Consider the following 26,395-nt stretch of genomic DNA (forward strand, 5'->3'; position numbering starts at 1 on the left):
GCAGAAACTCCTTGAGTGGAGAGACCAGCGAGAATCTCTGACTCGGGAACGTTCTTCAAATCCTTTCAACAATAACTCCTCGTGAAGAATTCAAGGTAGCATGGGGTGTAACCTCAATAGGTATATCCCCAATTGCCTTTGAATTCAAGAGGAGTTCACTGTGTTGGGATGTGGATGTTTCAACCAATATGTCACCAGATCAAGTTTCTTTACTGATTTTGGAGAGCCAGCAAGTCCCTCTAGTCCCTTTTGAATAAAAAAAGGGGACATTTGCCCTAAAGGTTTTTCCGAAAGAGAATGTAATATAAGAAAATGAGGTATGTGTGTTACTGATGTTGAAGATTGCTGTTCTGAGTATTCAAGACGTGGTCGCTTACCCATTGACTGTTTTTTTACAATTTTATTTAAAATTTTTAGAGGATCCATAGGAAAAGGAAAAAATTTCGGTACCCACTGACCCCACCCACCATGGAGCCCTACAAGGGGACGCACTACAAAGTCACGCAAGGACAATGCAGCAACGACAGAGTTTCGTGAGCACTATACCCAAACACCAGCATCAGGCACAATGTCCACAACACCTGTTGAGAACTTCCAACACTGGTACTTGGTTGACTCTAGCCAAAGTGGACCAGCCAATTGACCCAAGGGGGGCCACCCAAAGGCTGCCCGTCTGCAGGAATTCGAGGCCAAAGTGGTGTGTTAGGGTTGGACCCCTCAACCACCACGATCCTCTCCTCCCCTTCACGGGTCGCCACGCACGGCAAACACGTGGGTGGATGTTTAGATTCCAGAGAAGGTAACCAGGTAGAACAGAACCTTCTCTGGGAGGTCCCCTCACCACGTACAGGAATCCACACCGAGGGGCAAAGTTCTTTAACATTAAAACATGTACAAAGGTAATAAGACATCAAAAATTGTGTTTAGGTAGTTATTAACACTGTGATTATATAGAGAAAAAATTTTACCGTATCTTTAACTTCTGTATCCACTTCATATACATGATCTTGAAGGTTTGTAGGTTTGGGAATCCTGAAAATGTATTTTAGATTTGATACATTTAAAAATTTGTAACTTCACCAGGTAATTTGAATGAAAAGTAATTAAGGGTTAGAAAGAAATGCATTTAAAAGTAAATGCTAGCAAAAAATTATTATTTTGAAAATAAATATTCTTTTATATCTCCATATTGATTTGGGTATATTCCAATGTTTAGCCATCTAGAAGCTAGCAACATAATGATAAATTTCATCAATATTAAAGTTGCAAAAAAATACAAAACATATGAGTACTAAAATATTAGTCCTCAAGCTTGATCTCTAGATAAAATTCACTCACATAGTTTCTATTTATATTTATGTATCATAATTAATTTGTTTAATTACCTGCAATATGCAAATCCCAGATCATACTCAAGTGTTATGAGTCATTTTGCTTAAATACGACAATTTCAACAGTAATATTGAAAGACTATAATACAGCAAGATGCTGCTAAAAAGTATTTTATTATGTTCTGTATATAGTACTGAAATGTAAACTTAAGTGAGTGATAATACAGCACCAATGATCCTAACCCTAAGAAACTTGTCACATCAGTAGAGAGGAAAAAGTAAAACCCAGAAATATGGAGGAAAATAAACTATTGGTTCTACAATACGTTCTTTAAATAAAGATAAAAACCAGTTTCCATAAGTTGGGAATATTCTCAATAAGACATGTGATAAGGAATAAATAAAGACGCTGATGCATTTCCTCTCTCTATTTGTTCTTAAGAAGGGTAGAGAATAAGAGAAATAAATAAGATAAATGTATTTTTAGTTTTATGTGATTACTAATTCTCAAGTAAAGTAGAATACAGTTTGATAAATCCTGTTGTTAAGCATATGGCTATACAATAAGCTATTTGTGCAGTGCCCACCACAGATATCAAAAACCTAGTTTTTAGCATAATAAGCCTTTAAATTTATGGCTAGGACAATGGGGGGATCAAAATGATAAAGAAATCTGTTAAGATAAAAGGGTAAAGAAGATTACCAACTTGACAAAAAATCATATTTAAAGATTACAGTTTTAGAGGAACAGAAGGTGAAGCTTATATTTGAAGATTAGCTACCTGTTTGTTTATCATGAATAAATATTTTATTTTACATTATTGCATAAAATAACAAATAGGTTTTACACCAGACATTACTGTTATGTTTTAAATGACCTTAAAATGGGCTCAATACTAAAATAATTTATAAACACAACTGTAAATTTCATATGAATGTTTGCAATTTTGTTATATAATTGAGAATAATATTGCCATAAAAGATAATTTAAAAAAGACTGTCTGCTCTTCAAAAATAGTTTATATTATCAAAACACACCACTTCATATACATCACTGAAGGCATTAGCAGACACCTAGGATAAGTTAATGTAATTTCTCCAAACCAGTCTTACAAGTAATGAAAACTAGACACAGATGTTAAAATAGCTATATAAGAGGTTAGTTTGACCTGCACAAGCATGTCTCAAAAATGCTGGACTAATACTATTCCAGATTAAAGGGGGGGGGGAATAGCATTACCTTTCAAAAATAACTTGTAGTTAAAAATAAATTGTGAAAAGTAAATATCAGAAGAAAAAATCCTTAAAAATTATGAAAGCAAACTTTTCCTAAATACAAATATATTAATAAAAAAACTAAAAACAAAACAAACTCTGGTTAAGTAACAATAACAAATTACAACTGCACAAAGGAGAAAAAGCTTCGAACTTCACACATTAAATTGAATTCACTCCCAACACATCAAAGGATAAAACCAATTAAACTACATTTTAACACAGAGAGCAAAAAATGTACAGGTGTTTTTTCCTAAAAACAAACATATTTTAAGCTATAAATAGCATTTAATGTACTCATTTCATAAAGTTTGTTTTAACTGTTTTATCAAAACTTTCTATAAATAAATCTTAATATTGTTATGGTATACAATAAAAATGTTCAAAGTTATTCATAATAAATTATTTATATCTTTTTTGTAAATCACAACACATACTTTTTTATTTTCAAAATATTTTTACATTACAATAAAATAGTTAAAAATTTTCCAAGAAAAACCAAAACTTTGTTTCTGTATATTAATTTTTTATTAACTCATATGAGGCAGAGGTATCTTAAAGGTTTTATTTTTGTTTTTTTATTTTCTCTTCTTGAAAAATCATGCTTTGCTTAAGATACCAACAGACTGGATCAATAAATTATTTGGAATGGTTTTGTGTGTAAGGTCATCTACAGTTAACTTCAATATAAACAAAATAATCTATCGTATTTCAAATTTAGCCTTTTCCTACAGCTGTTTCCCAGGGCTCCCACCATCTCATACTACAACTGGGACAAATGTTTCCCTGTTGTCATTCAAAATTGTTATGCATTTTATATGGAAGTAAAATGAGTTGGAAAGTAGTTATTGGCATCCCCCATCTAATGGTACATAATTACCTTCAATAGTTTCCACTCAGCCCTTCAGTAACCAACAAGATCCCTAAGCATGCTGACTGTGCCCATATAGATCAAGCACTGAGTAGCAACCCCAATTACTATGTAAATATGCCTGATGCACTTGACTCAAATAGCTTAGAAGTGAGTAAAAGTGGTCAAGTGGTGTTCAAATGTGTAAGGAAATAAGATGCTAACTCTCCATCTAGTGATAACAGTCATCATGATAAACCTGGACATAACAGAGGAAGGTGTAAACAGCATAAGTGATGAGAAGCTTTAGTTGCAGTTAGCTGGTTAATAAGCATAAAAGAGCTAAATATAAATCATGTATTATTATCACCTCTAGTATGACTATCATACATGTATGATATATAAGGTGTTAAGAAAACTTTGATATATTATACTCACACAGGTAGTTCAAGATATGTCCCAGAATAGTCACTGTACTTGTACTTCACAACCGTGTAGTCAGCTGTGTAAGACTTAATGCATTCCTGAACAAAGAGGGATTGAGCTTTTTTCTCAGCTCCAGGTGGAATAGTTGAAACTGTTGTCCTAGATGTCTTCTTGACTGTAATTTGCTGCAAATTCAAAATCAGACAAAGAAAAATTCAATATCACATTAGACTTAAGGTTTCTTCAAGCCCTTATATAAAGATTTAGCAAAATTAGCACTGATTTCTTTTGTTTAGCTTCTCATTTATTTAGAAAAGGAAAAACCAGTACATTAGAAAAATCCTTGCACATAATGCAGCAGCAAGTAAAGTATTATTTTAAGTTTGTTATATAAGAAACTATGAGAAAACCTATACAATAGAAGAAACAACAGCAGAACTGCTTAGAGCAATTGAGTGTGCAAAGTTTACAGATGACTTTTTCCTTTAATGGGTACAGTGATTGATATTTTACAATACATACATACCTGTATTTCAATCATTGCAAATACAGTCTCATAAAATCATTACAGGTAATTTAAAAGATATGAGATTCATATCTCAAAGTCACTTCTATCAAGTAACATTTATATAAAACAGAAATATAGTACTCCTGAGAGAATACATGCTTTTACTGTAAGCAAATACCTACAGAAAACAAAAGTATCACAATATGTGTAAAAATACCCATCATTCTAAATCATCATTAGCATATTTGAAAACCAATGCTTTGAGTGTTGTATTATCTTTTTAGATCACCTATGAGTAAAGTTTTTTCTACTTCTATCCTTCATATGATAGTTTCCTTGCTATTACTATTTTCAAGCTCAATATATCTATCTAACTGTAATAAATTTTAAATTATTGAATTGAAAAAACCTGTACTTTAAAGTTTCTTGCTTTATCAACACAGTAAAGGTAGGAAACAACTTACAAAAACATCATCAAGTGGAAAAAGTAACATTTCTCGCTGAGGATCATTCTGAAGAATAGTTTTGTTCTTGAGGATAAATGTTTCATAGTCCAAAGGTTCAACTAATTGTGGTTTTACCTAAAAGAGATTAAATGTATTTACTACAAGTTTTATTTTTGTGTATTTAAAATTTCAGTGTTAAAAGGATCAACCATCTCCAATTTAAAATGTCATAAACCTTTATTTCTTTCACACCACATCAATAAAATATTAAAATATTCAGCATTTAAACTAAACATCACCTATGCAACATATGGACAGATGAGGCAATTAACTCAATCAATCAGTTACCTACAAGCATCCATCACTTAGTATCAAGTAAAGTCATCAATTCATTGAAATTAATTAAACTGACTAATGTCATGAAAATAATCAACTTATAAAAAATTTATTCTGATTATTAGTGTTTTTGATTATATTAATTATCTAAGTAATCAAAATATTACTATTATAATTTAAAATCAGTTATTTTTAAAATATTCTTGGTCCTGACTAAAAGTTTATAGAGTGCCTAGCTGAATTTAACCATTTCCATGATTTCCATTTATCTGACGACTGCACTGATCATGTTCCCTGATCTTGCACTGAATAAAAACAAACACATTAATCAACTTGCCTTGACATCAGGTACACTTAAAGTCCACCATATACAAACCAGTTATTTGCAATTTTCTGTAATTTGCAAAACATTTTCCTGTTATTTAGTTATAGAACTTGCTGCAAAATTTTGCTCAATTTCAAAAACAAATTGGTAAAATACAGTTACAATTAAGAATAATCCACTATATTTAGTAAACATCCTGAATGTTGAAAATGAAATGTACTTAAAGTAGAAAATACAACTGTTGTTTTATTTATTAATACAGGCACTCAAAATTTTCTGAAGTTAGTATATTTTCATTAATTAATTATAATCATCTTTCAGTTGCCTTGAAAACGTGTTCACACTATAAAAAATAATAATATATTTTTTATTATGCAACAGTTCCTTTTTAAAACATGATATTTAATACAGATAATTCAGCGATTTCCATAATAACCAACTACTGCCCTAAATGACCCTTTGAATTGAGCTAGTTCAAACTTCTTATGTGGATTCAGAATTGTATACTTGTAAATGCAAGATCATTTACAACAATGCATTAATTCCAACTTGGACCAAAAATCATTACAGCTGAAATATAAAGAAAATGTAATAATAGATTATTATAGCCTAATCCAAAAGCATTGTAAAGGTTTGCAGAAAGAGAATTATCAGTAAATCTATTGCATTTGAACATTTTTATATTTTTGCCATAAATATAAAGATTGGTGGCTGAAATACCTTTTTATAATATTAAAATAAAACACTTCTGCTCTTGCAAAGTATAACTTTAAGATAAATTTAGTATTACATTCTACAAGAAGGAGTCAGTGAATTTCTATCAGATGCAAACAAATTTAAACCAATACATACAAATTCAACAAAGACACGAAATGCAACTAAACGAAATACTACTAAAAGTGAAAAAAGCCAACACAATTTCAAAAACACTTTATTCCTACCTATGCAAGACAGACTCACGCACACTACAAATATACGGCATCCCCAAACATCCTAAACCAGATTATCATTACGACCAATAATGTCCACATATGAATCATTTAGTTACAATCTTGGTAAATACATAGCATGGGCATTCTCCAAATATGTAACATCAGCCAGCTTATTCATCAAAGACTCCTTCAATTTCAAGTCTAACCTTAATCAACCTAATCATAAAGCCTTAATGGGCAGTTTCGATGTCATATCTCTCTTTACAGAAGTCCCAACCACTGAAGCCTGCAAAATAGCCTTAGAACTCTATATCTGAGACCCTCATAGAATTAACCATGATGAAGATGAACTTCATGTTCAACAACCACAACCATATAGAAACAAATGGCCTGAGCATGGACAACCCAGTATCACCAGTTCTACCCAATATATTTATGACACAAGTTGAAACATAAGCAATTAACACAACATTACATCTACCACTATACTGGTACAGATATGTGGATGATACAATTGTGGAATTCACATCTACACAACACACATTTAATTTTTTCAATCACATTAACTCTATACATTCCAACATTATCTTCACATGTGAACAGAAATAAAGCAATCAAATATCATTTCTTAACCTCAAAATTACAAAAACCGATACACAATTTAAAACAGGAATCTACCAAAAAATCACCCATACTGGACAAAACATTCCTTTGGACTCAGCATATGAAGCAAAACAAAAACTCAACATACTAAAAAACCAAATAAATACAGCCATAAAACTATGCTCACAAGATACAATTAACAACGAATTAGACAAAATAAAACACTACTTCATCAACAAGTTTCCTCCACAAACCATATAAAATATTATTCACACACACCTAGACAAAAAGCAAAATCAACTAACAAAAGTAAATACATCCCACGATTTAAAAAATCACAAAACCATATACTGCTGCATACCATATATGAGTCATTCCATGTCAAATCATCCAGGAGGCTGCAGGTGACCTCCACAGAATGCCTTGAAAAAATTCACGTGTTCATCTACCCATATAATGAAAAATTGCCAAAGATTAGATCAATATTTCTAATAGTTTCCGATTCACAGCCCTGTAAAATTTAATTTTTTTTTTGACAAATTCATTTTCAGGGTAACTTTGGCTGCTTAAAGCTGCAAGAATAATGATGATAGAAGGCTGAAATTTGCTACACTGGCTGAATTAATCTTGCAGAATTCAAAAAATGGTCTCAAACCAAGTTTATCTCTCTCAGGATTTCCATAGTGAGGCTGTAAAATCACCTGAAAACCCAAAATCATAACATTGGTTTATGTAATAGACCATAGTTCTAAGACTTAGTATGATACAAAGCTGATTTTTTTTCTAATTTCCTATAGCATATCAGTTGATAAATCAGCAATTGTTGTAATTAAAAGTCTATTAGATCTTGTGTAAAAAAATTTAGTTGCATGCAACTTATGATTTTGCTAAAAATAGCCCTACTTCAGGCCACAGTTTGACTATGTCACCAGTTATTCAGCCCTTTCAGATTTTTACCATATATTCTTACATCTCTGAATATGATCTACAAAAAAAAAAAAAAAATCAAGATGGTGTTCAACCTACCTTTTGGGTTATAATTTTTTTTAAATTATCCTCTGACCATACATTGTTTACTTGAAAAAAATTTTCAATTCAGGTGTGTTACTGTGTGCAAATATATCCATTCAATTTGGAAAACAATTGTGAATCCCATTGAAATATTCTAATCATTAGGTATTAGGTCACATCATAGCTTTATTCTTCACTCTACCAACAAATTGTATACGAGAAGGCTATCAGATGATGATGTGTACACAGTTGTAACTGTTCATAATAGTAGTGAAAGTGATGCTGCAGAAACTCAAATAGGGTCTAATGATAGCAATGACAATTATCAGCCAGGGAAATATGTGGCATGCATATAGGATCATAAATGGTATGTGGGAAACATAAAAGATAGATCAGATAAACATTCTGACGTGTTGGTGTCGTTTATGAAGAAATCAAGAAATGAACTGTTCTCATGAACTGCAAGGTCACGTAAAGATGAAAGCTGGATTCCTTTCCAACATATTCTTTGTCTGATAAATGCACCTACCGTGCAAGGCAGTAGTGCTCGTCACTATGTTCTATGTCAAAGTGATCTCAACATAACCAAACTCAAATTTCAGAAATTTATTCAAGCTGTCTGAACAAAGCAATGTTTATTTGATGTTGTTGAGGCTAATGTATCACCAAAGCAGTTTTTGAAACATTTCATTGTCATGATTATTGCAGTTTGGTGTGACTATAATTTTTCTCATTCATCCCCTTTTTTGGACTGTGCTTTTTGTGTCTGATTTACCTTTGTATTTATTATACCATGAATCTTAAACTCAGCCAAATCTGCATAACTAATGCATACACAATATATATGCATTGCCATGTGATCTAACTAGTTATGCCAATAAACTTGTTTGGAAATGAATTAATTCTTTTCTTGTTTCTTACAACTTCATTATTTAACATTGTGAAAGGCTGGTTAGAATATTTCAGTGGGATGCATAAAATTCTGACAAGTATTTTTCAAAATTGTATGGATATATTTGCACACAGAGACACACCTGAACTGAAGTGTGTTTTTTTTTAAATAAAAAACGTATGGTCAGAGATACATTAAAAATTATAACTCAAAAAGTAGGTTGAACACCATCCTGATTTTTTTTTGTAAATCATACTCAAGAGATGTAAGAATATATGGTAAAAATCTGAAGAGGCTGAATAACTGAAGACATGGTCAAACTGTGGCCTGAAGTAGAGCTATTTTTAACTAAATCATAAAAAGTTGCATGCAGCTAAATTTTTTACAGATCTAACAGACTTTTAATTAAAACAATTGCTGATTTATCAACTGATATGTTATATGAAATTTGAAAATAAAATTCAGCTTTGTATCACATTAAGTCTTAGAGCTATGGCTTATTAAATAAACCAATGTTTTTTTACGATTTTGGGTTTTCAGGTGATTTTACAGCCTCACTATGCAAATCCTAAGAGAGATAAACTTGGTTTGAGACCATTTATGAATGCTGTGAGATTAATTCAGTCAGTGTAGCAAATTTCAGCCTTCTACCACCATTACTCTTGCAAAGTTGCCAGAAAATAAATTCGCCAAAAATAAACATAAACTAAATTTTACAGGCCTGTAAATCAGAAACTATGAGAGATATTGATCTAATCTTTGGCAATTTTTCGTTATATGGGTAGATGAGCACATGTGAATTGTTTCAAGGCATTCTGAGGGAGTCATCTGGAAAATTTTCCAAAATTTGGATGATTTGACATGGAATGACCCATATTCTCAACATCAGCAGAAAAATAACCAACATTTGGCAAAAACTAGTAAAAAAATATGACATTCCAGTTAATACCAAGTTTACTTTGTTTAGTATAGTACATAAAGGTGAAATGAAATACAATGGAAAGGGTGATTACAAAACTAAACAATCAATAACCAAACCAATTTGGTTTTAGATTATACTATCAACATGAGGCTAGTTGACAAAAGTGACATACAAATTGCACAGATTGACTGCCTTCGTAAATACGTGAAATGATACAAAAATCTCTTTTTTTCACCTAATTGATATCTCAATTTTGAATTCTTATATCTAGTAAAAACTGACAAGAAGCCATTACTGAGGCAGTTTAGTTACATTGTAATTTACCAATTATTGGAAATGTATGGAAGGGAGAAAAGACCTTTTTCAAGAAGACATAGCCTTACTATTCCCGATAGATTTGTTGGAAAAGAAGCATTTTCTCCACACTTTTTAGAAAGCATTCCAGCCTTAGGAGCTAGAAAAAGTGGATAAAGACAATGTCACATATGTGGGCATACAAAAAGAAAAGACCCAAAAGATGATGACTATGTAATGTAAACAATGTAGAGAAGCACTGTGCATTGGAAAATGTTTTTGTAATTTTCATACCCTGAAAAACATTTTAACTTGTAATAAATAAGCCTTTTTTATGCTCTTCTTTCATATTTTGTTCAAAACTGATAATAAAAATGCAAAATATTATGTTTAAGAATTTTTTTCAACTTTTTATGTCTGAGGTAAGTTGCTACATACAACATTCCTGCTGTTTAAGGGTTAAACAGAATGAATTAGGTATAACATAGACTAATACTAATATGAAATTTCTGTAGTTTAGTATGAAAGGCTTGTTAATTTTAACCATTTTCCTTATTAACATTACACATGAGAAGTCAAACAGAAAAAATAAATTATATTCGTAAGGTCAACCCTTTTAACCAGCAATTCCATCAGTGGATGGAATACAGTACACATTGTTTCAAGTCTGTGAAAGTATTTAAAAGATGTATCATCGTATATAACAAAATTTCAATAACTAATTTATTTCAAATAACACACAGATGTAAGCACAACCTGTATGGAAAAATGAACAAGATATACGTAACAGTTATAACAGAAGTAAAGACAATGTATACGAACTAAAATACAGTAAAGTGAACCAGGTATGTACACATTAAAAAGTTGTGTAAAATGTACATACATTTCACAAACTTGATAGTTTTTCACTTGATCATTTTTTCCTAATAAGTAACTATAAAATAATCTACATTGGATTATTGTAGATGAAGATCAAAAAAACTTCCTTCAAGAACAAGCAGTAGTAGTTTTATAATACTAAAATACAATAACATTTCTGTATTTCAACCTATATATTATGTTCCTATTATGCCTTAACCCCCCTCTCTTCTAAGAACGAAGTAGACTGACTTGACAAGTTAAATCTGGTTCTGTAATAATAAGCCCATTTAAACAACAAAAAGCAGTAATTCAGATTACATTGTATTGTATACAATTATTATATAGACTATTTTTTATTTACCATCAGATTAAAAATATTTAATTTCTTTGTTCCTACATTTTTTCTATCATTATTAACCTTACCTTCATACCAGCCAACCTAATAATGTAAAGTTACATTGAACTACAGAGCAAGAAATTCCTTGGACTCTACTGCAGATTTTGAAAAAAACCAGTAACATATAGATTAAACAAGCATTTCTTAAGAAATATTCATAAGCATAACTTTTATTTACACTATATACTCATAAAGTTTATAAGTCAACTTTCAAAAAATTTAGGCACTTAACACCATTATACTGAATATTATTAATGCACACAAACAGCAAACCAGATAGTCTTAAAACTACACTGTTTGTTCAGCCCAGCCAATAGATATAGTTCTAATTGAAAGAAACCTTTCAGAGCAATTTGTATCAGTCAAAACATTGATCTAAAATGCTATTAATAAACATATGCAATTTAAGTACATAACACACTGACTATTAATATTGAAAGGGAACAGAAAAATCTACAGCCTAAATAACATTATACTATTTGGTATGTTAAACAACTTCCAAATAACAAATTAGTGACATGGGAAGTAGTGACAAATAAGAAAAAATTATTTATTCATAGGACACTGGCAACTTGAATGTTTGTAAAATAATGAATAAAATCAAATTAATTGGCAATTACAGAGAGCAGACTTGTACAGAACACAAAATACTGAAAAAATAAAACTTTAAGTATGCTATAGCCTGTATGTCACAACAAAATAATATACTACACATAGCAGAAAACAGAGGTATAAAATATAAATACTTCTCAGCTACATCAATTAACCTGAATTCAAAGTTTACCTATATATGTGTATTTTTACTTATTAATGTTCAACTCTATTTTTATTCAAAATGTACACAACATGGAGCAAAACCTTACAGTTCATTTCTTTTTACACATATTATGATGCTATATAATAGTAATTTCTCAGTATACCATTATAAACTTCCATTGTGAGAAACAAACAGTGATGCAAATTTGTTAAATACAGCTAAAAATTACCTTAATTTTATTAACTACAAATGCTAATTAAAATTAATATCTAAGAGCAACTAATGAACACAGAAATACAGTACCTAGTGTACAAATACATCTATACCAATCTCTATTCTCATCACAAGTGAAATAGAAAATGTATTACCATTTTCAAGTGCTATTACAAATCTGACCTCTGATTAAAATTTATGAAAAAATCTTAATGACCAATCTCTTCGTCACCAGTTATCAATCTTTTAAAAAACATGATTATCTAAGTGAGATAACCCACAACTTTACATGTATACTCTGTACTTGTATTTATAAAAACAAATTGACTATTGAAGCTGCACCAATTTCGAAAATTGATTTAGATTAAGATTGACATTTCCATAACTTTGATATCTAATAACTCATTAGCCTTTGAATATTGTTTAACAGGCTGGAGTTACTTCGTTAAACATTTTTTAGGACAGTCTTTGACTTTCATGTTTTTTTGTTCACAATTTATTTACAGGGTGTCTTTCATTGTTACTGTATTTTCTCAATTATTGTTCAATTCTATCACTAACTTTCTAAGTATGTGTATTCTACAGAGGGCTAGTATGGGTATTAAAACTTTAATTGAAATAAAGTTCAGAACAACGTTTCAACCTTATTAGATCATTTTCAGGTTGACAAAGAGAGTTTGCAACATTTTTAAGTAAGTGATGTTTATACATATCAGTATTTGGTATCACTATGAATTACATATCTCAAATTTTATTTGGACCTTTATTAGCCAAAATCAAAGTATCAGAAATAAACATAAAATGTGGATTTGGCAAACACTATGCCCTCCACGTAAGTGTTCCTCTCCGCTTTTACTGACAATAACATGCAACTGTGAACTTTTACATAAGAAGTACTGACCATGTTGGATGCTGACAACGTCAACTGTACAGCAAATCTTCCAAGCAGGCCACACGCTAAAAAAGACCTGTTAATTGCATCAACAGTAGACGGCGTATCCATAGAAATAGAAGCAAATACCTCGTGAACCTCACAGTTTGAAATTACGGCCGAGTCTAAGCTGTATTGTGTTATAGTTTGTCAACACTGACTAGCAAGTGCCGATTAGTCAGAACAGAATAACTACTGCTTACATACGATGAAATTAAAAATATGATGCAGTGCATCCATACATACGCAAGCTGCCAAGAAACATGACAACTACATTCATTAATACGAAATTAGTAACGGCTGTTACTTAATGCAAGCAATAACTCACAAAGAATCAATCACCAGTAGAAAGTCTGGACAAACACTGACACAACGATTTCAAAGTAGAGACTGTTTCTGCTATACCCCTACCTATCCAAGCTTGTTTACAACAGAGTTTTTGTAATTAGTTTCCCAGAATTATGTATTCTGTTACTGGTATATCAAGTTAAATCAGAAGAAACTTAATTAGGTGTAGGAAACTAAACGTGACTGATTATCAACACGATAACGCAATGTGTCATTCCAACCCGTTTACATACCAAGCCATACGACCTGTCACGTATCCCATATGCACATAATCACAGACACAGTTACACATTTATAAAATATGTCAAAGGAGGAGCTGTCGTTTCTGTATTTCAGTCTACGTTAAAACAAGTCTAAAGTGTGTTTAATATAGTTTAATACAACACCTAAATACAAGTATGGGTAATTCAATAACTTCTTTCTTTTAATCTATAATTATCGTCTATATTTTGCTATTTGAGCAAGCAATGACGAATAGCATCCAAGTCGTTTACAAAACCGTTCACACAATTTGGCTGCTACACTTTTTTTAACGTTGCTCATACCCGCTGTATATAACGTTAGTTGTATAAAACGATAAAACACACACACACACACGAAGTAATTTTTAAAACCATACAAACGAACAGCTTTCAACTGATTTGTTGAGGCGCGCAGTTACGACCGCCGTGGGCCGAAACATCTGTGACTACCCTAAACTAACGAGTCATCAACTGCATACACGAACCTTTACAATTTTGTCAAATACATAAGTGGGCCTTGAAGTTTAAAAGGTTGAAAAACCATGTTCTATACAAGTTTCCAAAGTACATCATTACGTCCCAAAGCACACTAATAAAAAATATCCCTGAAAGAAACTCACATTCTTAGCAGTAAGAAAATAAAAATTGGATCACGTAAGCAGGTTTGCTCTAAAAATTGATTTTTTTTTTTTGTGTCGGTACACAATGCGTCCTTTTAAAATGCATGAATTTGTTGGATATATTATTTCATTACATGAAGTCACAGGAGAGGAACTGGTAATCCGGCACATATTACAAACTCGTCCAATTATCTATTATGGAACAAAATATAACGGAAAATTGGTCAGAACCTCTGACTAATTTGTGCTGTGTTATTTCCGGTTTTTAAAATCTTTAAAAATATAGTAAATATTACTAAAATATATTGGTAAAATATTTATAGTGGATCCAAATGTTAGTAACATGTAACAATCATTTTCATTGAAAAAAAAACATGTAGGTTCGGGTCTCCATACCAACCTTGGAAGACCTATCCCGTACTCGACGTATATATATCACAAACGCTCATATTTATCACATATGTCAAAGGAAGAGCTGCAATTTTGTTGCTTAATCTACGAAAGTTAAAAACTATAAAATAAATATAACTAATTTCGCTATCCACATGCAGACAATATGGTACACATAATTATATATAACTTTTCATAACATCCTTGTGTAATAAAACTTTTTTTGTTCCAACATCTAAGGTATACGAAAATTCCATTACGTGTTCTCACCCTAACTTCAGATGAGATATGCAAGTCTATATACCTCTATTTCGGTTTTAAAAAGTATAGTTCTACAACGGTTTAAGTTCAGTTGTTTATAAACTTTCCATCTAATTTTCATTACACGATTAAAAATGGTGCAAACGTCAAGCTAAAAGTCGTCTTCATTACTCAAATTATACGTCTGTGTTAAAACTGATTGCTTTCAGATTTATGCTAAAATTGACTTCCTTATTATACAGACTATTCAATTTCCAGTAAAATCATCCTGATGATGAAAAAGCTGAAAAAAATATCAAAGAAGGGATGTATTATCATTACTCCGAAACATTATTCTGCAAATGGAATAAAATATGTGAATAATGCATATACAAAAATAACTTCCTGTGCACATGTTGATGTTTATAAACACCTAATTTTCAGTTTTGCGTATCTTATAAATTCACCCAACATCTGCTCCATCGTCCAAAATCCATTTTGTAATTTTCGACATATACTGAAACATATAAAACAGAAATATGTCGCAACTGACAAGGGCGATTTATTTTTGGAATCTCTATCACCTGCTATAATATCATAAGCTACTAACTAAAAAGTTCGAACTAAAGTTTAAATGAGCCCATCGAGACCTTGGAAATATGTTTAATACTGGTTTACTCGTAAAAGTCTATTAGTGCTTTGCTGTCCTTAATATTACGTTTTCACGCAAAGCTACACTGAACTCTCTACTGTATCAACCATGCAGAATCGAACCTCACATTTTGGAGCTGTGAGTTCACAATTTTACCTCTAACACACCAAGGAGACCCTTAAATTTGAACTCGCAGACTAGACGGAAAGCAAATACTCAACAGCGCTCACCACCACTCAACTTTGCAGACCAGCAAGATAACTACTAGATCACGCACGACCAACATTAAAAATATGTGAAGCTAATTCGAAATTCATGTTTTTACAAGTATAACACTACAATCCTCATAGCAGACGTGACATGACATCGGTACAAATTATAACTGAAATTCGACATACATATTATATTCGCAATTGCCAGATGAAGTAATTCAATGGTAATTTCCCCAGAAATAGTGATGAATAAATACAAGATGTGCAGTTAATCCAATCCCTTAGGTATATCAGAATGTACATGCAATATATTTGTCTAGTGGATCCCTCCCAAACGTCTTTTATTATTCAATGCGTTATTTCAATTTAGACAATTGTAGTGCTTTTGTTTTCAAGCAAATGAGAGTGACTGTATCGCATTGTTGACAGAAATGTTTAGGTTTTAATGCACTGGAAGCACCAGCACAACAGAGCACTCAGATTCGCTAAACAGCTTCAACTGCGTGACACTGTTCCTTGTTACTCTTCTGAGCGCAAGAAAAGATTGCTACCGAAGTGAGAACTTTTAAATAGTTGTAATTTCTGTAAGAAATATCAAAAGAAAGATATCCTATTCAAATCAATTTATTCGACATGGTACAATAAAACTATTTACGTATGTAAGTAACACTGTCATGCAGAAATATGTAAATATAGAATGAACAAATATGTATTTAAACACGTTCTTTCCTCCGAGTTTTTTTTCGTTATTAGAAACATTTCTTTCTATTAGTTAACGAGTAAAGTTTTATTTTTTCGCGAAATTATTTTTTTTATTATTTTTATTTTCCAGACTTACCGTCCAGCACATATAAAGAATAACGGATTGATGTTGATATCAATATGAAATTTTAGAAATTGTAGGAATAAAATAAATATATTTTCTATTTCTTTTGATATTTTTTTTCTACGATTAAACGCTCAGGAAATGCAGAACTTGACAAACAACTGTGTGTGTGTGTGTGTGTGTGTGTGTGTGTGTGTGTAGATACATTACAAACCATAATTTAACAATAACCTACATTATTACTTATCAAATAATACATTAAACATGTTCTTATATAACGACAAAAAAAAACAACAACAACTGAGTGAGCATGAGGTCGTATTGGGAAAAAGAGTGTTTCATGTTATATTAGGTTGAGGAATAATTCGTGAGCGTTTTTAAATAATTTCATTCAAGCATTACATGCATGTAATTATTTCATGTAATTTGGCCTGGCATGGCCGAGCGCGTAAGGCGTGCGACTCATACTCCGAGGGTCGCGGCTTTGCGCCCGCTAAACATGCTCGCCCTCCCAGCCGTGGGGGCGTTATAATGTTACAATAAATCCCACTATTCGTTGGTAAAAGAGTAGCCCAAGAGTTGGCGGTGGGTGGTGATGACTAGCTGCCTTCCCTCTAGTCTTACACTGCTAAATTAGGGACGGCTAGCACAGATAGCCCTCAAGTAGCTTTGTGCGAAATTCCAAAAACAACAACAAACAAACATTTCATGTAATACCTAGGTATATAGAACGCATTGTTGTAAACGAAATTGCAAGAAATTAAATGCGAAAAGCAGATGGTGTAGAAAATGCTCGATTTTGTCCACTTGACATTCCATTTAATGAGCTGAAAATGAAAGCAAAAATTAAAGACATATGAAAATCAAACACACCATCTATTAGAGCAAAAAATTATCTACCAAATGACATGAAATATTTTGCGAAAGCGTTTCATTTATGAATATATTTTTTTAACTTGAAAAAACGCTCACGAATTATTCCTCAACCCAATAGTTTGATACGTGTCTATATATAATAATGCAATTTAAAATCAACCAAAGGAGAGAACTATTACTTCAAATGCTATAAAATTAAAATATGTAACACACATACTCTGTGATAAAAATCAAACTGCTAACATATTCACAATATTTTCCTTTCAAAAAACTGTCATGTAAGTGACTTGTGTGCACACTACCAAGTTAATTCGTTTATTTCTAATAAACATATTTTAAATTGCTTTTTCATTATTCTGTGCAACAATTTTATTCTATTTACCACTTTCGATGTTATTCTACAACGTTTGCATGCCTTAACTTTAAAATAATACTATAAGAGTTAAAACTCTTTCAAAACACACATACACACAGTATTAAAATTTGTAAAACGTCCATCAGAATTGCATTTGGGTGAGGCAATTTTTAGTCACTGCATTGTGGCTTATGGAATGGCTCTGAGTTTTTTGGGTTTTTCAAGTACAAACTTTTAGTCCTAACTCTGTCATCACTTGACCAGTATGAGATATAATTATAGTTTTAAACTCAGGAGGTCAAACCCTTTTGACTGATATATTTGACCATACCTAAGGTCTCAGATTAATTTACTGTAACCCTGACTAAAATAATTTCAATTTGATTGGTTTGTTTTGAATTTTGTGCAAAGCTACAAGAGGGCTATCTGTGCTAGCTGTCCCATTATTTAGCAGTGTAAGACCAGAGAGACTGCAGCTAGTCACCATCACCCAACACCAGCTCTTGGGGTTCTCTTTTACCAATGAATAATAGAATTCATCGTAACATTATAAGGCCCCATGGTTGAAAAGGCGAGCATGTTTGGTATGATAAGAGTTTCGAACCTTTTAAAAAAAATAATTTAGAATTTTAAATACTAATAATAAACAATTATGGGAAAAAAATGTTTGAGCTTTTAATATTATGAAATGATGGTGTTAATTCACAACAGAATTCAAAATAGCTTCTCACTAAGAGTAGTTAGAAATTCCAATTTAAAATATCATGAATGCTGTTTTATCTGAGTAAAAATGACAACTATTTTATTATGAAGTTGAAAACCAAAACTTTAATCTTTTAGTTACCTAACTTTGTTTCCAGTTACAAGTAAAAAAACATTTCTGAAATTCACACTGCAATATCTAATTGACGATACTCCAAGCTAAATTAGCAAAAATTCTGTTTTGAACAATCACAAAACATTCACATGAGACTTCATTTTCATGACAACAGGTAAAGATAATGTAATCAAACATGCTTCTTATCTGCACTATGCTAATCCTCCTTCAGAAGAATTATCCCAGAAACATAATTCATCTCCTTCCTCTGTCCATTGACATTTTCAACAACTTGGTAGAGTTTCAAATTTGGGAAAATGGGTACCATATGAATTGTCAACTGATGACGTGAGAGAACGAGTAGACATCTGCACATCTCTTCACTCATGAATTTCAAGCTTTGTTTTTGAACCGCCTGGTGACTGGAGATGAGAAATGGGTATTCTGTCAAAATGTTAAGTGCCACCAACAGTGGCTTTTGCAGGAGAACCAGCTACACCACAGCCAAAAGAGAACCTGCACCCTAGGATAAAGGTGGTGTAATACAGTTTGAGTTGTTACAACCAAGCCCGACAATCACTGCTGAGAAATACTATCAGCAAAAGGGATTGACTGAACACTGCACTACAAAAAAAAAAAAAGAAAAAAAAGACCTGTTTTGGTAAATCAGAAAGGAGTTGTTTTCTATCTCACAATGCACATCTTCACGCCACTTTGATTACGTCCAGAAAAATTGAAGAGCTTGACTGAGAAAAACTTCCCCATCCCCTTTATTCACTTGATCTTGCTCCTTCAGACTACCATCCTTTTACAAGTTTGCAACATCATCTGAATGAAACAAACAGTCTACTTCTATGGATGATTTAAAAATTGGCCTTTGTACCTTTTTTGTCCCAAAACAACCTGATTTTTTTTATAAGCGTGGTATTGAAAATTTTTTGAGATGTTGGCAGACTGTCAATAAAAGTGACAGAAAATAGTTAATTGATTAAGGGTGTTAGAGTTTTCTCCTTTTAAACCTGTTTTACAAACGACATTATTTATGGGATGACCTGATACATTTATCCAAATAGAATAGATCAACAATTACTGTTTACCCATAAGTGACAGAATGCAAGGGGACATGAAATCTTAAGTGTAGTGAATATTAGTATAATAAGCATAAATACATAGTGTAGGAATACCTCGCCTAGACCCAAGAGCGTGGAAGCGAAAATACAGTTTTTGAATTAAGCTATTTTCTATACATGAGAAGATGTTTTCCAAGTGGATTTTACCAGTAATTGTTCTATGAATATGAATTATTCCATTTTTCACTCTGTTGAGAACGCTTTCAGGTTTTTTTTTGTTTTTTGTTTTATAAAACTAAAGAATACATATCGTCGACAGCAACAAAACTATTATGAGATGACACGGTGTTTAAACTCTTATTGGTTGTTATACAGTAGTTTTTAGATATTATAGGAAGTTATATTGTCAAGAAAGCTTTCTTGTTTCTTTTTTAGTAATGATCAATAACATACATTGTTGCTTTGCATCAAAACTGTTATGGGATGTATAGTGTTTTTTTTAACTATTGTGAAATATTATAGTTTTTAATTATTATTAGTTGGTTAACTATTTTTTAACTATTGTAGGATTTCTAGTTTTTCTTTAACTATTATTGATGTTAAAATAGTTTTTAACTATTATGGTATGCTACACCTATACTATTTTTAGTATAGTATAATATAAAAAGTTTTATTATAGGACGTTACACTGTTTTCACTACAATGGGATGTTTAGTGGTTTTTAACTATTACTAGTATTTTGCTCATCAAAAGTTTAAGGAGCAAGTGCTACCACACCAACCCATAGTACAGTCTGACCTCACATTTCATAGATAATTGAAATGGATAAATTTTGTGGAATCAAACTTGACAAGCAATGAGGCAGAAAAGTGCACTTGAAATAGTCAAATGTTGGTAAATTCACAGTTTGCCCCTGAAAAAGAAAGGTCCATCTTTTGAAAGAGCTCGGATTATGAGGGTTTATTCATTTCTATTAAAGGCTTCTTGGACCTACGTGTTTTTCTAGCATCATCCAGGTAACCACTTTGAAAGGTATGGATGGATCTTCATCCAAATTAGAATAGAGGTTAATTAGGTCCATGGGAAAATACATATGAATTTTCAGTTTTGTGTCATATTTTGTGGTTTTTATGAGTGCTTTTGCTGTTTTTTTCTGTTACCACTAGTTCAAACCCCTGTTTAACTGATCTTCAACCAAACTTGACATGAAATAAACGTAAACTATCAGATTGTGCTTCTTGCAATTGTCATGAGCTTTTGGTTTTTTTTTTTTTTTTCCAATTACATAAAAGGAAAGCAACTTTTCATGTCTTAAGATAATTTTTCATTAATCATGAATTTACTTTTACATAACTTCCATTTAGGGGATGGGTACTCTAGCTAGTACTAGAATAGTCTAAACACGTCACAGGATGTTCAAAAGTACTGTCAGTCATGTATAATCTGCATCATGTATTTCAATGTGTTATTCTTTCCTTATTGTACATGAATGTCAAGGGTTGTTTGCTACGGATTATAAATATATTACTACACTCTACAGTTTCAGTGATGTTCTATTCCTGCTGCCTAATCTCAAAACAGCTGGAAAGAACCTCCCTCCCACAACTTCACAGGGAGTCAATTTTAAGTGTTGTTATTTCCACTCATTCTCAAGGAACTATCCATTCGTGCTCACAAAATATCGTTAGAAATTGCCAGGTGATGCAGTAAAATCATGAAGGAAGTAAACTGGCAGATTATTTCGAGTACATAACACCCACATGTACGTCCTATATGTGTTAATGCATGGCGTAACGTTTGTTCAGTCAACACATACACAGTTGTACGTACTATCATGCATCTTAAAAACCTTCCATCAACATGAAACTACCTGAAGCATTTATTTTCCTTTAAAAACATTTTGTCTTTATGCTAGACCTTTTATTCCATATTTTAAACTACTCCCTAAACCTACACTAACTAAAGTATTATTATGGTCATTTTAATTGAATTTTAAAACTGTATGTGAAACAAAGGCATTGATGACAGTTAAAGCATCAATTTAAATATAGTTAAAACTGCATAGGCAATGAAAATAATAAAATTGAATAACAGGTTGAACAATCACCTTTTTTTTTTAATATCGTTTTATTAAAGGAAGGATAACGTTCAAGTTGGCACCCTTCGGTAAAGCATCAAAACTAAACTTGTGTTTAAGGAGTTAGACTAACTTGCTCACTGTTATGTAAATCAAAATATATACTGTTGTTTACACATATTTAATGCACTGAAATTGATGATGCTGAATAAATAGATAAGTAACATTTGATACCAATCTTGCAACACTACAGCTTACACAGTACCGTCTTCACAGCTACACTCACGTTGAGTATATACACAAGTTGCAATGAAAGAGATAGTATGCATACTTATATATAGCTGTGGAATTTTAGGTGAATATATATACACACACACACACGTAACACTTAGTATGAAAACATAAATATCACTAAAGTGAGATTGTACAATTTTCCCAAATTTACAGCATGTGGAAAGTAAACACAAAATACATATCCACAAATGGCAAACAAGTTGTCAAGTATGAACACCAGTACAAAAATCATTAAATAGAAATAAGGTCAAAGGTTTCGTTTATACACATACAGTATACAAATAAGACTTGAGGGACCTAGTAAAAGTGCAAGGTTATTCATGCAATAAAGACTACCTTATGATGCTCACATAAATAAGTCTGAATTATAGCAAAATCCTTGGAAAATATTAACTGTACAGCACAAACTATACCCATGCATGGCAATGGAAATACATATGTATAAAGCAAAAATACACTATCCACTGGATACAATGCCAAAATTTTAAAACACATCAAGCACAAGGTTTAAATTTGTAATCTAAGAACAGTCTAAAAGGTGTAGTTCGAATAAATGTCATGAAAAATCCTTATCAACCTAAAATTCTCACCTGAAAAAATATATTTTGCTTTATCAGCCATTTTATTTTGCCAGTAAAAAATAAATGAATTCCATAACTATTCTAAAATCTGAATCCAACAGCATTTTGTTATTGCAAACTATACGAGGTAGATCTATATATCTACAGTTGTTTCTTCCTTCAGGTTTGAAAATTTCTGGATAAAGCTATAGAAGGGTTATGTGGACACAATTATCCCTGATTTCAGGGTACAAATTGGTTTAATGGCTTTGATTAGCAGTTTCTGCTAATCACTACTGAATTTGATTAGTAATTGTTGATCAGCATTTTTCTAAACATTTTAACACATTATGTCAACTTAATCTAGTACTGAAGTTCTTAACTCTTTGTAAAAGCCCCCTGCTAGTACAGCAGTAAGTCTACAGATTTACAACACTAAAATCAGAGATGCGATTTTCCTCGGTGGGCTCAGCAGATAGCCTGATGTGGCTTTGCTACAAGAAAACACACACACTTTTTGTAAAGACATCAGCTACTGAAGAAGAAGTAAATTGTATCTTTTTATTATAATAACACTTACTCAGCTTCAAACCCTAATATTTAACTGTATAGCATTTCATGGAGAAAATAGTTCCTGGTATGTAAAGTAAAACATCAAAACTGCAAGAAATACCAAACATCTCAGTCACAAATTAATGCAACAATCAATTAACCAGAGAATGAAGTTACTTGAAGATATTGCAACTAAATAGGTGTGCTACAAATCGTTTTTCAAATTATTCTAGTTTATTTTATTGGCAAGACATAATCACTCTTTTTACAGTATGGTCTCCTTTGGTTTTTGGAGAAGAAAATGTCTAGTGACTTTTCAGCAGTAATTACCCTTCTTGCCACAGACATCTTTTACTGTACATGTTATGAGATTGTTAATGAGTTGCATTCAAAATTTAATTAAACTACTTTCTGTTTTGTTCATGATATACCAATTGGAATAGCACAAAATCATTGCTTATTACCCATATTTTAATAGTCAGTATTTATCTCATGTTTAAAATTGTATTTTTTTTTCACCAATAGAAAGCCAAGGTTTTCATCTATTAAATAACGTATTATATTATGTTGTTTCTTGAACAGATAAATGTTAATTTCTTTTTTCAATACAAACTTCATTCCCACAGGAAAGATATCAACTAGCTTGGACGAATTTGTGAAGCTCTCGTCACATGGTTAAATAGCGAGAAATATTGTGATAGTTATGATGTAGTGTCTGATTTTTGGATATTATTATTCTACGTTCTTTGGTGTATTATTTTGTCAAGTAAAAATTATTTAGACCACAACTGCTATTGGTATAAAAGAAAGTAGGTTTAAATGTAGTCAACAGCAAGAAAAGCAGGCCCAGGTACTTTATTTCTTGCTTTTCATGTCTGTTAATTTTTTTATTATTACAAAAGTAACTAAAATGTAAAAGTAGTAAACTTTTTAGGATAGATTAAGTAAAATAAATAACAACATAACAACACATTTTCATAAGGAATGCACATGAGCAGCTTTAATTAGTTTGTGGGTAATGTTCCTCAAGTGATTGATATTAGTTCATGAACCAATAATTATCTAAATCAACACAGATAATTAGTAAATAAATTGTAATCTATATAGTTTCATGCCAAAATACAAATGAATCTATTAAAGAATAATTTTTTAACATTCAAATATAACATTTCTAGTGGTCAAAACATCTAAACCATCAGACATTTTAATTCCACTTTAGTTTTAAAATTCCTAGGATCATACGAAATGCTAGATAATGAAAAATGTAAATCATTGTCAAAACTAATATTATAAAAAGTATACACTGTGAAGGTGAAGTTTTACACCTATTACTCACAAGGTGTGGAAATGGAATTGTAGCGTAGTTTTAGACTAATAAAGTTAATTGAAACACTAGGTTTAAATCATACCAGACCTACTACACACATTAACTTGCCCTCTACAGTTTTATTCTAACTTGCTTCTGAAAAATATATTTCTGTAAGTCATCTCTGACAGATACTGAGTTTATATGTATCATTATTATTTTAACTTGCACTATGACATGAAGAGCCATATTCAAAGTAACTAAATATCACTGCAACTTTTACAATTTGCTTAATGTGGCAAATGAAAAGATTATTCTAAAAACTGGCAACGTACCAGATACAGAACAGGCAGTATAAGACCAAAAATCCAGAGAAAATTAAGATTTTCAATGTTATATGTATATATAAATTAAATTTATATTAGATGGATTGCAATGTTTCTGTGATTTGTAAAATTTATTTCATTCTCTAATGGATTGATGGAACTTAATGTATAGGTCTCATACTGACTGAACAATGTGAAACAATATTATTTTGATTTATTTCTCCAATATACAAGTCATGGCAGTTGTTGCAGTGTATTTTATAAATTATGTTTGTTAGTGTAGATTTTACATAGTATGGACTTTAGTTTTGAACCTGGTTTTTGAATATATTTGGTGTTTACTAGAATGTTGTGTATTGTTAAGTTTTTCCAAATGTTGGTTATTTTCTCCCTGATGTCTGAAACATATGGTATACAACAGTATAAAGTTTTGTAGTTTGTTGTATCTTGAGATTTATTGTTGTTTGTTTGTTGTTGGTCTAGGTGTGTGCGTATAATTTTTTCCACAAACTACAAAACCTCATACTGCTGCAGACCACATGTTCCTGACATCAGCGAAAAAATAACAAACATTTGGAAAAAACCTATAATAAAATACAACTTTCCAGTAAACACCAAATTTATTTAAAAACCAGGTACAAAACTAAAGTCCATACTATGTAAAAACTACACTGACAAACACAATACCAACACAATTTATAAAATAAAATGCAACAACTGCCATGACTTCTGTATTGGAGAAACAAGTAGCAAAATGGAAACTAGATTCAAAGAACAGAAAAAAAACTCCTTCACATGAACACTGCAATTCAAATGAGCACAACATAACCATAGAAAACACTCAGATATTAAGTAAGGAAACAAATATAAACAAATGCCAATTTAAAGAAGGCCTATTTATAGAGCAACTAACACCAAATATCGATCAATATAAAGAAACAACTTTATATCTATACTAAGTAATAACCTAATATCCATTTGCAACGACCCCTACAATCTGCACCCATTTAAACTCTTGCCCCTAAGACATGTCCGTCAATGGTCACATTCAAACTCTCTCTTTCTTAACCTGAAGATGACCTAGGAAGATCAAAACGTTGTTCTCTCCTTATCAATAAAAGTGTTAATACCCATACCAGCCATTCTAAGATATATTTTTTATTTCAGGTGGGTTTCTCGTCATGAAGAATAATTCTGATTTGTTACAACTCCAAAACTTTATGCTTATTGGTTGATATATTAAATTTACTAAGCGACCGTACTATAGTCCTGTTACAGGATAAAATTTTTCAAAGGAAAAATTATCGTATTAAAACATACAT

At 31.5% G+C, this 26,395-nt stretch overlaps 1 protein-coding gene across 14 annotated transcripts in view; it reads right to left on the reverse strand.

Moving 5' to 3' along the window:
• The window catches only part of Ziz (dedicator of cytokinesis protein Ziz), a 264,599-nt gene that overhangs the window by 187,481 nt on the left and 50,723 nt on the right, over nt 1-26,395 (reverse strand). For 7 of the 14 annotated variants that reach the window (XM_076448320.1, XM_076448318.1, XM_076448317.1 and 4 more), the window contains exons 1-4: nt 13,281-13,693; nt 4,855-4,971; nt 3,895-4,067; nt 969-1,032 (exon numbers count right to left, since the gene is read on the reverse strand). In XM_076448320.1, coding sequence (XP_076304435.1) covers nt 969-1,032; nt 3,895-4,067; nt 4,855-4,971; nt 13,281-13,382 — 456 coding nt within the window. In that variant the 5' untranslated portion in view covers nt 13,383-13,693. Of the gene's footprint in view, nt 1-968; nt 1,033-3,894; nt 4,068-4,854; nt 4,972-13,280; nt 13,695-26,395 lie in introns of those variants that run through there. The other 7 variants (XM_076448312.1, XM_076448311.1, XM_076448323.1 and 4 more) reach the window with 2 other exon arrangements.

Source organism: Tachypleus tridentatus, chromosome 8, assembly GCF_004210375.1.
Source record: "Tachypleus tridentatus isolate NWPU-2018 chromosome 8, ASM421037v1, whole genome shotgun sequence".
Classification (NCBI taxonomy): domain Eukaryota; kingdom Metazoa; phylum Arthropoda; class Merostomata; order Xiphosura; family Limulidae; genus Tachypleus; species Tachypleus tridentatus.